At 43.8% G+C, this 14,200-nt stretch overlaps 1 protein-coding gene across 1 annotated transcript in view; it reads right to left on the reverse strand.

The window, feature by feature from the left end:
* LOC148436340 (myosin-binding protein H-like) overlaps positions 1 to 14,200 on the reverse strand; it is a 117,792-nt gene that overhangs the window by 19,975 nt on the left and 83,617 nt on the right. The window contains exons 5-6 of the mRNA XM_088465018.1: positions 11,692 to 11,887; positions 427 to 566 (exon numbers count right to left, since the gene is read on the reverse strand). Of these exons, the coding sequence (XP_088321144.1) occupies positions 427 to 566; positions 11,692 to 11,887 (336 nt within the window). The remainder of the gene's footprint in view (positions 1 to 426; positions 567 to 11,691; positions 11,888 to 14,200) is intronic.

A 14,200-nucleotide genomic window follows, 5' to 3' on the forward strand; every position in this document is an offset into this window, starting at 1 on the left:
TTGACCCAACACAATCTCCCATTTTAAGTCTCATATGGCTTTATTTTAACCCTCTCCCACTGATACTAAATCCCCCCACGGGTTTACAACCCCCCCCATGAGCTTGGAGGGCAGCTAGCGCACTTTGATCCCCGGTGCATGCGCTCCAGAATGCCGTGTGATTCTGGCAGTGATGTTGGAGGGGACATCACTACTAAAGGGTCCTGGGAGTCAGAGGAGATCCGTTCTGCACACTAGTGCACCTATTGTATACTACACTGGGGATGTATCCATCCTCCCTTCTCCTTCCCTTTTCTGTGCAGTTTTGGTCCTCCACAAATGCCCTAATTTTTCTATGCTCATAGCAGATTTAAAGCTGTTTTGGCAAAGCTGAGTAATCGTTTCGCCTATTGTATATGACCTTCAGTGTGTTTACTAGATGCTTACCCCAGTTTTCTTATCTGATTTCTGCACCGTATAACCTGTGATATCTGAGTTACCATCATCCAATGGCAGAGTCCACTCAATAGCTGCATTAAAACCCCATGAATCCACCAATTTAATACTTTTGGGAGGTCCAGGTCGTTCTTAAAAGAAACAAAAAAAGACAACTTTGTTAGTTTCTAATATCATTTAAAAAAAATCACTAGCTCTGTGGTCTCAGCTCATAAATCCACTTCTTGACTTTATTTGATTCATTAATAGAAATGTCAATGTTTAATTGATTAAAATGATTAGTTCAGAGTTTTATCTGGTAAAAAGAGGGGTTGAGAATCCTATACTGTTCAATTATTAATGGTAAGACCATATTGATTAAATCATTATAACATTAAGGGGTATATTTATTAAACAATATTTGCAGGATATCCCCCCAAAATATCTATTTTTGCAGGGTCCTCACAAATATAAAGCATCCCTGGGAATTAACATGGAGGAACCATGGCAGCTACTCTCTGCCTCGGCCTCTCCATTTCCAACTGCAAAGCAGCCCCCATAAGTTTCTATGTGCAGTCAGATTTACCAAGTTCAGAATGCAAAGCGTTCCGGAGCTTGGCCCCAGGAGCTAACATCATCTGCAGGTTATTTTACCCTATTGTAGCCTATGGGCTACTATTCCACAGGTTCTTTTGGAGAGAAATCTTCGCCCCCCCACTGACGAATGCACTGGCCAATGGCCGCCCATGCACAGTATGTGCATAGACCCTGAACTAGGAAGCAGAGTGATAGCGTAAGCTGTCACTCCGCTTCCAGCTTCTTGCTGAGATGGGCTCTTACCTGAGCCCATCTCCCAGTAGGAGCTTTTTAGTGAATTTGCCTGAAAATATTAATTTTCTCATTGTAAAAAATTAGATGTAAAATATTTAGCACATACACATTAAAAAAATTCAATTGTGATAAATATGCCCCTGATACTTTCATTCAATTAATTATATGCTCTAGAAATGGCTAATTCAGGGCCTTTAATAAAGAGGAATATGGGCTAGATTTATCAATGCTTGGAGAGAGATAATATGGAGAAACTGTAGATAAAGTATCAACCAATCAGCTCCTAATTGTCCTTTTACAGGCTGTGCTTGAAAAGTTAAAGTTAGAAGCTGACTGGTTGGTACTTTATCTCTCTCGGGACAAGGAGGGTCCCCAGTGCCGCAATTACACAGTGTCCTGGTGCCGTACTGCATGAAAGCCAGTGTCTAACACTGGACGTGCTGGCAGCATCTCTACTCAGCTCTCTGAGGGTTGCTGCTGCAGACTGCCCCCTCCACTCTCCTCTTTCCGGATTGAAGCGAGAGATGCATTCAGTCTGTGTGCAGGGCCTGTGTGAGAGGAAGGGGCGAGGCCAGGATGTTACTGGGCCCAGGGAGTGAGAGCCAACTGCAGCAAAGAGCAGGATTTTCAATGCCAACCCAGAAGCATCAAGTATGTCTGTTAATAGAGGCTGTTACCTTTTAGGGGGCTGTGTGTCTGTATATAGGGTCTGAGTTACTCTATAGGGGGCTGTGTCTTGTATATAGAGGCTGTTTACCTTATAGGTGGGCTGTGTGTCTGTATGTAAGTTTCATGTTACTTTATAGGGGGCTGTATGTATATAGGAGCTGTGTTACTCTATAGTGAGCAGTGTATCTGTATAAAGGGGCTGTTTTAACCTATAGGGGGCTGTGTGTGTATATAGGGGCTGTTTTTACCCTATAGGGGGGTGGTGTGTATATATATATATATATATATATATATATATAGGGCAGGGGCATCTTTAGAGAGGAGGAGGCCCAAGTGCATCCCCCTACACGGGCCCCCTCCTCTCACTCAGGTGGCCGGCAGCCGACTGACGCGGCTGGCCACCGCAGAATCAATAGACTCTGGGCACTAGAGTGTGCACAGGGTCTATTGCACACGCGCAGATTGATGGGGAAATGGCACAACCGCCATTTTCCCGGCGGTCTCCTCACAGCACATGCGCTAAACGCCGTAAAAATGACATTTGAACAGCGCTGGGAGATCCGACACGGGACTATAGAGTGGTAAGTAATACAAAGTATGGGTGCAGGGTGTGTGCCGCACACCATGCACCCATTATAGATACGCCCCTGATATAGGGGCTGTGTTACCTTATAGGGGGCTGTATTACATTACAGGGGAATGTGTATCTGTTTATAGGGGCAGGGCCGGCTCCAGGGCTAGTTGCGCCCTGTACCGGCTGGGTGTACTGCTAGGCCACGCCCCTTAAGTGATGTTATTTGGGGGCGTGCACGCATGGCATGCCTCCCGTGTAATGTCAGGCTGGGGGGAGCCCAGCACTCTTCACTAGCTGGGCTTCCCCAGCCCACTCCCGCCATTGAAAGGATGCCGCGCACATGTGCGCAGCATCCATTCAACCTCCAGGGTCCGGCACTGCCACACAGCTGCGGTGGTGGGGGTACTCAACCTCCCGACCAGACCACCCGCGGGCCACTTTGATCAACAGGTGGAACAGCGGGACACTGCTGTCCCGCTGAAATCAGGATGTTGGGGAGGGGTGCGCCCTCTATGGGGTGACGCCCCTGTTCGACCGTACTGGTCGAACACCCCAAGACGTGGCCCTGTATAGGGGCTATGTTACCCTATAGGGGCTGTGGTGGTGTTATATAAAGCTGTGTGTCAGTATATTGAGAGCTGCGGTGTTATATAGAACTGTGTGATGGTATATAGGGGGCTGCAGTGTTATATAGAGCTGTGTGTTGGTATACAGGGAGCTGCGGTGTTATATAGAGCTGTGTGTCGGTATATTGGGAGCTGCGGTGTTACATAGACCTGTATGTCAGTATCTAGGGGGCTGCAGTGTTATATAGAACTGTGTGTCAGTATATAGGGAGCTGTGGTGTTATATAGAACTGTGTGATGGTATATACGGGGCTGCAGTCAGGGGCATATCTATAATGGGTGCAGGGCGTGCGGGGCACACGGACCCCTGGGTCCAGGGGGGCCCCGCACCACATGCCCTGCACCCATAATATACTTACCTCTCCGGAGTCCCACGTTGGTGCGGGAATCCGGTCTGGAAAATGGCTGCAGCGGCCATTTTCCCATCGTTTGCGCATGAGCAGTACAGGGAAAATGGCTGTCACGGCCATTTTCCCGGTGACCTGCGCATTCGCTGTAGACTTTGGGCACACTCTAGTGTCCAGAGTCTTTAACTCCGGCGCTGGCCCGCACAGCTCAGTGCGCTGCTGGGTACCGAATGGAGAGGAGGGGGCCCGGCCCGTTACGGAGACTGCACACGTTCCCCCTCCTCACTAGAAAAGCCCCTGGCTGCAGTGTTATATAGAGCTGTGTTTTGGCTGTATACAGGCTGTAGTAAGTGTATATCACTATATGTTTATATCAGGACATCACATACTGACCATACACTCATGACATCACACACTGACCATACACTCAGGGCAGCACATACTGACCAGATCACACACCCAGAATGTCGCAAGCTGACCAGAGCAAACACTGAGGATTTCACACGATGGCCAGACCAAACACTCAGGTCGTCACACGCTGACCAAACCAACACTGAGGACATCACATACTGGCCTCTAGTCAAAAGGCCCCATTATGTCACACCATAGAGTATTTTAGACATGTTCTTAGTCCAACAATATTGACCAGTATGAAGTCCCCAGTACAGCACATACTGAACAGCCTTAAATCCTCTGTACATCATATATAGTCAATGATCTCCATTCTTCTCTGTCCTCCTCTTCCACAAACCCTGCCCCAGACCCCACCCCTCTTTAAGGGCTGTTTCCAGAAATTTCCCGGGCTGGTTTTCCATCCCAATCTGAACCTGCGCTGCCATGCATGTTCTGGGTCACTGTCAGAACACGACAGTCCCAGTCTATTTATTAATCAGGAGAACCCTCTCTCTGGCATTTTGGAGTTTATTGCTAATTAACTCCTTCACCTATTTGCACATATTATTGCCACACCTCTCTCCTCACTGGGTAAGCCCACTTTGGCAGATTGTTATGGCCCTTCAGCGGGCCCCTAATATTGTAATCTCCTGGTGGGCCCTTTATGCCCCAATCTGACACTGGCCAGACCCCCGTTGGACCCCTCATGCAAAGCTCCACCAACAGTCCCTCACTCTTGGTACCCCTGGATATATCTCCGCAATACTGAGTTTACTGACATTCTATTTTTTATGTATCTGCTACAGTACCACAACTATTAGTACTCGCTATGTCGCTGATGATGCGCGCTCCCATGCAATGTCAGCTTCATCGCCCATCGGACCTGTACGCAGGTCCAACGGACGATATTGTCAGTGTGGGCCATGCTGCTGAATGTTATCAGATGCATTCTTAAAGGTACTTAGCTTGCTATTAGAAGAAAAAAAAACCTATGTGGGATTTCTGTTTAGAAAAATGTCACAAATTAAACATTCGTGTAGATTTTAAAAATTTAATTGTACTGTGCATTTAGACACTGATTATGATGAACAGTTCCTGGGGCAAATATTTAAAAGTTGGTCTTTCGCTGGAAACTATTGAAAATTGGCTACAACATTTAAAGCCGCAAACACACTGGACGATGTGTCCAGTGAGCAACATCGACAGAGGCGGGCCCAGTGGAGGTGCCGGCATCAGTAAGTGCATACACACTTGCCGATGCCGGCATAGACGGCGGGGGGATTAGCGGGGCCAGGCAGCATGGCATCGCTAATGATATCCCCAGATTGAGCTGCATGTTCAGACGACTGGGGATATCGTTAACGACCCGTGGGACCGTGCATCGTCCGTCGTTTACTGCATGCACACTGAACGATATGAACAATATATTGTTCAACTATATCATTATCGTTCATATCATTCACAATTATCCTCCAGTGTGTATGTGCCTTTAGTTGGACTGTATTGTTAACCATTTTTTTTACCATATACAATTTTGTAAGGTACAGTATCTTACACATAAGATATAAATACTTTCTAACAACTATAAATGTTTTTTTTAATAACTATGTAATCAGCTATATAGGCAATGTATGTGATATTCCTTGCTGAGTACTACAAGTGCCAGAATCTGCATTAACCCCATGCACCATCAGCTGGCAAAGTATGTCATATTCCAATCCTTGCCATTCTGCAAACTACAACTCCTAATCTATATTTGCACTAATGAAAAATTAGCTGTATATTTAAAGTATGTGTATAATTTTGTACATGTTTGTAATTGGTATTGTTTAAATGTATGGGAATCTTTTATGACTTGCTAGCAATAGTCATTACCTGTGTTTGGATGGGGTTCACTGAAGCATAGTTTATAGTACCATACTGCCTGTTTTCTTAACTTAGAGCAATATATGTCCATTGATCAATCTGCATTTCAATCAACTGACCAATTGGCTCAGATGGAGACCAGTGTCTTAATCAGTCATACTACTTCTTAACATTCAGGCCCGTATTCAATTAGGGAGCGAAAAGTCTGTGCTGGACCTTTCGCTCCACATCCACATCGGAGCTTTTCTGGGGATAAAGTATCGGGCGCGTGCCCGATTTATCCCCGTATTCAATTTGGAGCCGGCGAAAACAGGAGCCTGCGGAAAGGTAAGTAAAGGGAAAATTGGGGAATTTTCGGGAATTCATCCTAGGACCCCCCTAATGATGTCCAGAAATTGGGAACCACTGTGGGTACCCCCGTTTTACCCTGCAGAAGGTGTTTTGCATTTTTAAATAGCTGCGGCAGGTGTTTTTTCCCGACACTGAAGAAGTGATGCAGAAGAGCACTTAGGTTTTTTTTTTTTTCATTTTTGGGGAACATGAAAATGGGTACTAGCATATTTTTAAGTCCCTAAACTATTTTATTTTTAAATTCTGCAAAAATGCACCGGCCGCTAATAGCCTATTCCAGAAAACACCTGCCGCATACTTACAGAATATCCCTGAACCTATTTCGCTATTTTTAAACGCTGTTCCCCATTTTTATTTTTTTGACACAGTTCGTTTTTAGGGGCTATTCCCAGGGATGCAGGCTATTTTTTTAAAGCCTGCAGCCCTAAACCTCAATTCTGCACTTTTTTTCGCCATGTAAAAACATGGTGAAAAGTTATCAACTTTTTTTTCAAAGACTTTTTGAACCTGCGAAAAGTCTTTGAAATTGAATATTGGGATAATTTAAATAGGTGAAAATGATGTCATTGGTGATAAAGTATCGCCGATTCCGACTTTTCGCAGCCTAATTGAATACCCCCCTCAGTCTTAGGGCAGCTTGATGAGGGTAGCAGCTTGTTGTGGTTATGCATTAAGTGTGGTTAAAATCAAGTGTGCTTTCTGAACAGTAAAAAAAAACAGTTGAAAAACATCTAAGACCAGGTAATTATAAACCCATTACTTAGAAAAAAAAATAGTATTTTGCCTAATTTAAAAAACACAATGTATCAAAAACTTCTATTTCTTATCTCACTACATGGAATCATCTCTAAGGCTACTACATCCTTTACTCTCCCTGCAGCTCATCCTTCTGTACATATTGCTGCCTCATTAATCTTCTCTCCTCTTACGAACACGCATGAGATTTTAACTTATCTATACACATTGACAATAACATCCACAACCTGTCGTCATAAAAATCTATCATACAAATCCCACAAATATATTTATATCTCTCTCCTGCTGCTTCTATTAGCTGGTGACGTATCACCAAATCCAGGCCCAACACACATGCCACCCACATCGAGCTATGGCCCTGATTCAGCCCCGCTCGCTAGATGCGATCGCTCGCATCCAGCATATTCAAATTTGTCAAAGTGATGACATGGGAAGCGATGGCTCGCTAAGGCATAAGCACACCCACTTTGGCTGTGCGAGCAATCGCTCTGTGTATGCAGACAACCATTAGCGTATGTAGAGACGCCCACTAGCGCACGTCATCTTCAGGAAGTGTATTAAAACATTGGTACATCGAGCACCATCAGTAGCGATCGCAGCATTTGCCTTACCCTGCCACAAGCACTGCGAGGACTTCAGTGTAAAAAACAGGCATGTGACGTGTACTATGACACTGCCTGTTAATTATGCACACCTTACAAAATGGCGTTGAAACACTCAGGCACGCCTGTGTTCACACCTCCACATCCCCGTTATTAGTGTCCTGCCCCTGTTACCACCCACAGAGGCCTCTCCTGTCACTCATTTCACTGGGCTGTCTTTGCTGGGTGAGCGAGCAGCCTGCAATCACACCGAGTAGTTCGAGCACGCGCAGAATGAAGCATGCGCGTTCGCAAACCATCGGGTCGCTTGCGAGCGCACATCACTAGCGAGCGGGTCTGAATGAGGCCCTATAAATCCAGCTAACCTCATAACCATTGCATGCCTCCCTTCACTCTCCAAGTCACTAAAATGTGCCTTATGGAATGCACGCTCTGTCTGCAATAAGCTAACATCCATCCATGACCTCTTTATTTCAACTAACCTCAACCTTCTGGCGATAACAGAAACATGGCTCACACAATCAGACACTGTCTCTCCTGCTGCACTTTCACATGGTGACCTACACTTCTCACACACCTCCAGGCCTGGTAATTGTGGTGGGGTAGGGATAGTACTCTCCCAATCTTTTACATACACAGTTCCCCCACAGGTACCTTCACTCACATTTACATCATTTGAAGTACGTTGTATCATGACTTTCACCCCTTTCTCTCTGCAAGTTGCTGTTACCTATCGCCCACCTGGGCCACCTCAACAATTTCTGGAACATTTTTCTGCCTGGCTCCCTCACTTCCTATCCTCAGGCGTCTCCACCATCATTATGGGTAATTTCAATATCCCCATTGACAGTCCACAATCTCCTCATGCCTCCAAGCTACTTTCTCTAACCTCCTCTCTTGGCCTCTCTCAATGGACTGATTCCGCTACTCATCAGGAGGGCCACTGCCTTGATCTTGTATTCAACAGACTATGCTCAGTTTCTGATTTCTCTAATGCTCCTTTCCCTCTCTCAGATCACAACCTTATTACCTGCACACTCTCCTCCATTACATCAACGTCTTTGAGATTAAACAAACCTAAAACCCACATAAATATTAATGCTATTAACTTTTAACAACTATCTACCTCTCTACAACAACAACTGTCACCACTTTCTACATTCACTTCTCCTGAGACTGCTGCATCACACCTAAACCAGATTCTAGAAAAAGCCCTCGATGAAGTAGCTTTAGCTACCCATCATACACCACATAGAGTTAGACATCAACCGTGGCATTCTAACTTAACAAGGCATCTACAAAAACTCTCACATAAAGTTTAACGTCAGTGGCGAAAGTCTCATACTCCAAGTGACTTTCTCACATATAAGAATATCTACAACTCTTATTGTACTGCTCTGGACACTGCCAAACAAACATATTTCCAATCTCAAATCTCTGCTCAAGCCTCTAACCCCAAGTGACTTTTTAATACATTTAAACTGCTTCTTAACCCTCCCTCACCCAAACCACCTGCTACTATCTATGCGCAAGATCTTGCTTCCTAAATTAGGGACAAGATTCATGAGATCCAAAATGAAATGATTTGCTCTTCCTCAGCTAGTGACCTGCTCAAGTCCCTACCTGAATCCTCTGGCACATTCTCTTCATTTGATCTCACAAAGGAAGATGAAGTATCTACACTCTTCTCATCCTCCTACTCTATTACCTCTCCTCTAGATCCTATACCATCACAAATCAGTAAAGCTCTGTCTCCTGTGCTTATACCAACCCTAACTAAAATCTGTAATCTCTCTCTCTCTACTGGCAACTTTCAATCACTGTTCAAGCATGCAGTGATTACTCCTATTCTGAAAAAACAAAATTTTTACCCCAACAATGATCTGGTCACTGCCAAGGCTAAAGGCCATTACTCACTCCTAATTCTTCTAGATCTCTCTGCTGCTTTTGACACTGTTGATCACTCTCTTCTCATACAAACACTACAATCTCTAGGTTTTAAGAACACAGCTCTTTCTTTGTTCTCTTCCTACCTATCTGATCGCTCTTTTACTGTTCATTTTTCTGACTCTGCCTCCTCTTCGCTACCTCTATCGGTTGGAGTACCGCACCTCTATCAGTTGGAGTTCCGCAAGGCTCTGTCTTAGGTCCTCTGTTATTCTCTATACCTCCTCACTTGGCAAACTAATCGTCTCTTTTGGATTTCAGTACCATCTGTATGCAGATGATACTCATATCTACCTATCTTCCCCAGATTTATCACTATCTGTACTGGTCCGTGTCACTGAATGTCTCTCTGCAATTTCATCTTGAATGTCATCTCGCCACCTGAAACTTAATATTTCTAAAACAGAATTAATTATATTTCACCGGCCAATAACAGTTTACCCCAACACTCTCTCAAATTACCATCCTATCTCCCAGCTCCCATGCCCCTCCAAGCTACTTGAGAGACTTGTCTACACCCATCTCACACACTTTCTTAACTCACACAATTTATTGGACCCACTTCAGTCCGGCTTTTGTTCCCAACACTCCACAGAGACAGCACTGACTAAGGTAGTAAATGATCTGGTCACTGCCAAGGCTAAAGGCATTACTCACTCCTATTTCTTCTAGATCTCTCTGCTGCTTTTGACACTGTTGATCACTCTCTTCTCATACAAACACTACAATCCCTAGGTCTTAAGGACGCAGCTCTTTCTTTGTTCTCTTCCTACCTATCTGATCGCTCTTTTACTGTTCATTTTTCTGACTCTGCTTCCTCTTCGCTACCTCTATCAGTTGGAGTACCGAAAAGGCTCTGTCTTAGGTCCTCTGTTATTCTCTATCTATACCTCCTCTCTTGGCAAACTAATCCGCTCTTTTCGATTTCAGTACCATCTGTATGCGGATGATACTCAAATCTACCTATCTTCCCCAGATTTATCACTATCTGTACTGGTCCATGTCACTGAATGTCTTTCTGCAATTTCATCTTGGATGTCATCTCGCCCCCTGAAACTTAATATTTCTAAAACAGAATTAATTATATTTCCACCGGCCAAATTTCCACCGGCCAATAACAGTTACCAACCTGATCTCTCTATCACTGTTGATAACTCGACAATCCACCCTGCCCCACAAGCTCACTGCCTTGGTATCATCCTTGACTCTGAACTGTCCTTTGTTCCCCACATTCAATCTGTCTCGAAATTATGTTATATAAATATAAAAAACATATCCAAAATTCGACCATTTCTCACACAAGACACTGCAAAAACTCTAATCCATACACTTATTATTTCCCGCATTGACTATAGCAATAGCCTCCTTACTGGTCTTCGCAATAACAGGCTATCGCCATTACAATCAATTATGAATGCAAACGTTCATTGTCTGTTGCCCCGCTCTGTCAGTCTGTCATTGGTTGCCAGTTTTCTAACGTATTAATACAAAATACTTTTACTTACACATAAGGCTATAAACCAAACCACACCAACACCCATCTCTTCACTCATCTCAAAATATCCTCCTATCTGACATCTCTGCTCAGCACAAGATCTGCGTTTCTCATCCCCACGCATTACTTGCTCCCACTCACGATTACAGGACTTTCTTCGGGCTGCACCCACTCTATGGAATGCCTTACCATGCACAATAAGACTTTCCTCTAGTCTCCAATCCTTCAAGCATTCCCTGAAAACTCACCTCTTCAGGCAAGCTTATCAGATTCCAGAACCTCCCACATAACCTTCATAGCTTCCATATCTAATTACATCCCTTTTCACAGTCCACACACAACCTCACACATTGTCTTTCTTTCACATCCTGATATTTGGCTGACATTCCGGTGTGACTGGATCATGCAGCCCACCAAGAAACTGTGCATTCTGGCTGTCCACATACATCTACCCACCATGTGCTACACATACTGAGTCGCATGGCACTCATGCGTTGACGCTGAGCGTCTTTTCGTGCGACTTTTAACCTTAAAATGCATTTTATTTGCATCGCTTTGCAAATGAGATGCATTTTAAGGGGAAAAAGTTGCAAGAAAAGACGCTCAACACTACTGAGTCTCGCAACTGCACGGCGTGAACTAGAAGGAGGCTAGATGTACAGTATGTGGACACATCAGGAAGTATTACATGGCCTATCATCAATACAGAATTCTCAAATATTTATTTATTTTTTTGTACACAGTATAAGCTCAGTGGACTTCTGCATAGTTAATTTTTACATGAAATTCCAGTACATATCTGTAATTTCTCAATATTTACCTGCAATTTTTATCTCAATTTTGGCTTTGTCTTCTAGGTCATCTATTTTCACTGTGAGTTCATATGTTCCAGAATCTTTCCGCTCAGCTGTACGAATAAAAAGAATGGTGTCACTTTCACCATTCCTCACACTTGCGTGCTTGGGATCCAGAGGTTGCCCATTTTTAGACCACTCAATTTGAGGCTTAGGCTTTCCCTGTAAGAAAAAACATAAATCCTATTAATGGACATGCAATGATTAAGAAACTTTGTAATGGTACAGTAAACATACAGTAGGTTAAATCTTTGGCTTAATGTCAACAGCCATGGTAGGGAGAGCAGATCTTTACAACAAACATTTTTTTATTATAATCTTCTACAGATAATCTTCTATAATAATCTTCTTATTCAGTGAGAAACCCAAATACAGAGAATAGAAAAAGAATCACAAATGGTTTACGAAAATGTGTTATATGTGGTGGAACAATCAATAAAAGACAGATAATTACTACTGCTTCTCTGCTCTGTCAGCCCCAACATTGGTTACCTGTATTTACTAGAGATGTGCATGGACCCCCATGTTTTGGCAAAACCACCATCAAGAATTTTGCTCGAATTCGGTTTAGTTTAATGAATTTTTTTAAATCTTTAAAATTGACAAAAACAGCTAAAAACATGTCATTTGGACTGGTTTACATGGAATCTGAAACCTGAGATTCAGTTTTTAAATCTGAGTTCCAAAATTAAAGTAGACCCGAGCAGTGACTCGGTTCTACTCTGACCCCCATAACTGATTCAAGCAGACACTCGATTCAACTCTGGACCTCATCTCTTTACTTATCTCAAAATATCTTCCAAACTGACCCCTTCTCCTTGAGCAAGATCTTCTCCTGTCATTCCCAGTTACAGGACTTTTTTGGGCTACAAATTCCTGAACCACCCACTTAACATCCATAAACTATTCTATCCAATAATCTTCCCTCTACACAGTTCACAGAAAACTAATATGTTTTCTTTCTACTCTTAGGCAACTCTTTAATCCCAGTTCACATTGTTGTGTCATATAGGCCTTGAAGAAGCTTTTACTTTTGCATTCCGGGTAATCCAATATGCAATATGTGGAAATATGTAGCACTTATACTCATGTCACAAATTCCTATTTTCCTAATGATTAATCATTAAATGCTTGTGAGCAGGGTCAACTCCTCTCTCTGATATTGCCCAGTCTTGCTTTATTACCATTTTAAACTCAATTGTAAGCATTATGGCATATTTGGCACTTTAATGTGTAGTTATGGTACAGGAAAGAGGGGGAAGAGAGAAGGGCAGGGAAAGTGGTCATAATTAGGGAACTTGCAGACGGTTAGGGTAAGGGTTTAGATTTGGGTTAAAATAACAAAATCAGTCGGGATATTGACCATCAGGATGCTGCTGTCTGTATTCTGATAGTCGAGATCCTGTACCCAACCTGTTAGGAAATATAATCCCTACTATATTGCAATCAAGTCCCAATGATCAATCTTAATCCTGTTTTTTGAAAATAGTATGCTGTGCTGGAAAACACTACACTTAGGGCCTGATTCAGACCCATTCGCTAGATGCGATCGCTCGCATCCAGCGTATGCAAATTTTTCACAGTGACGTCATGGGAAGCTCGCTAAGGCATAAGCACATCCACTTTAGCTGTGCGAGTGATCGCTCTGTGTATGCAGACACCCACTAGCATATGTAGAGATGCCCACTAGCACACATCATCTCCAGGAAGTGTATTAAAACATTGGTACATCGAGCACCATCGGTAGAGAATGCAGCACTTGCGGTAGCCTTACCCTTCCCCAAGCACTGCAAGGACTTCAATGTAAAAAACAGGCATGTGACGTGTACTATGACGCTGCCTGTTAATTATGCATGCCTTAAAAATGGCGTTGAGACACCCTGGCATGCCTGCGTTCGCACCTCCACTCCCCCGTTATTAGTGTCTTGCCCCTGTTACCACTCACAAACGGGCTCTCCTGTCACTCATTGCACTGGGCTGTCTTTGCTGGGCGAGCGAGCGGGATGTGATTGCACAGAGTAGTTCACGCACGCACAGAACGAAGCATACGCATGCGCGTTCACAAACCATCGGGCTGCTTGCGAATGTTGAATGTTGGCCTTTTAACCCTGTCAACCTTTTAATCTTGCCAACCTAAGTCACTGTCAAGTGTCAACCAATTACCTGTTAATCCATTGTCCCTGTCGACCTATTGACTGTCTATCTTTTTAGTGTAGACCTATTATCTGGCTACTCCTAGACATGGCCATCAAAATTGCATGGCTCTTCATGAAACTTCGATCTGCGTTTCTGTGCAGTAATCATCAGGACGCATGTGCAGTGCAGCTCGGACACATGTGCAGAGGGAAACCATCGGCCACTTGCGCCCTATGGTTTCCCTGCATCCACCTCTGAAACACCACCAGAGTATGTATAAAGACTCCACCAGAATTATATTGTTTTGTCAGCATGACTATTCCCAAATGAACAGCAGGG

This window comes from Taudactylus pleione, unplaced genomic scaffold, assembly GCF_031769625.1.
Source record: "Taudactylus pleione unplaced genomic scaffold, aTauple2 ptg001800l, whole genome shotgun sequence".
Taxonomy (NCBI): Eukaryota; Metazoa; Chordata; class Amphibia; order Anura; family Myobatrachidae; genus Taudactylus; species Taudactylus pleione.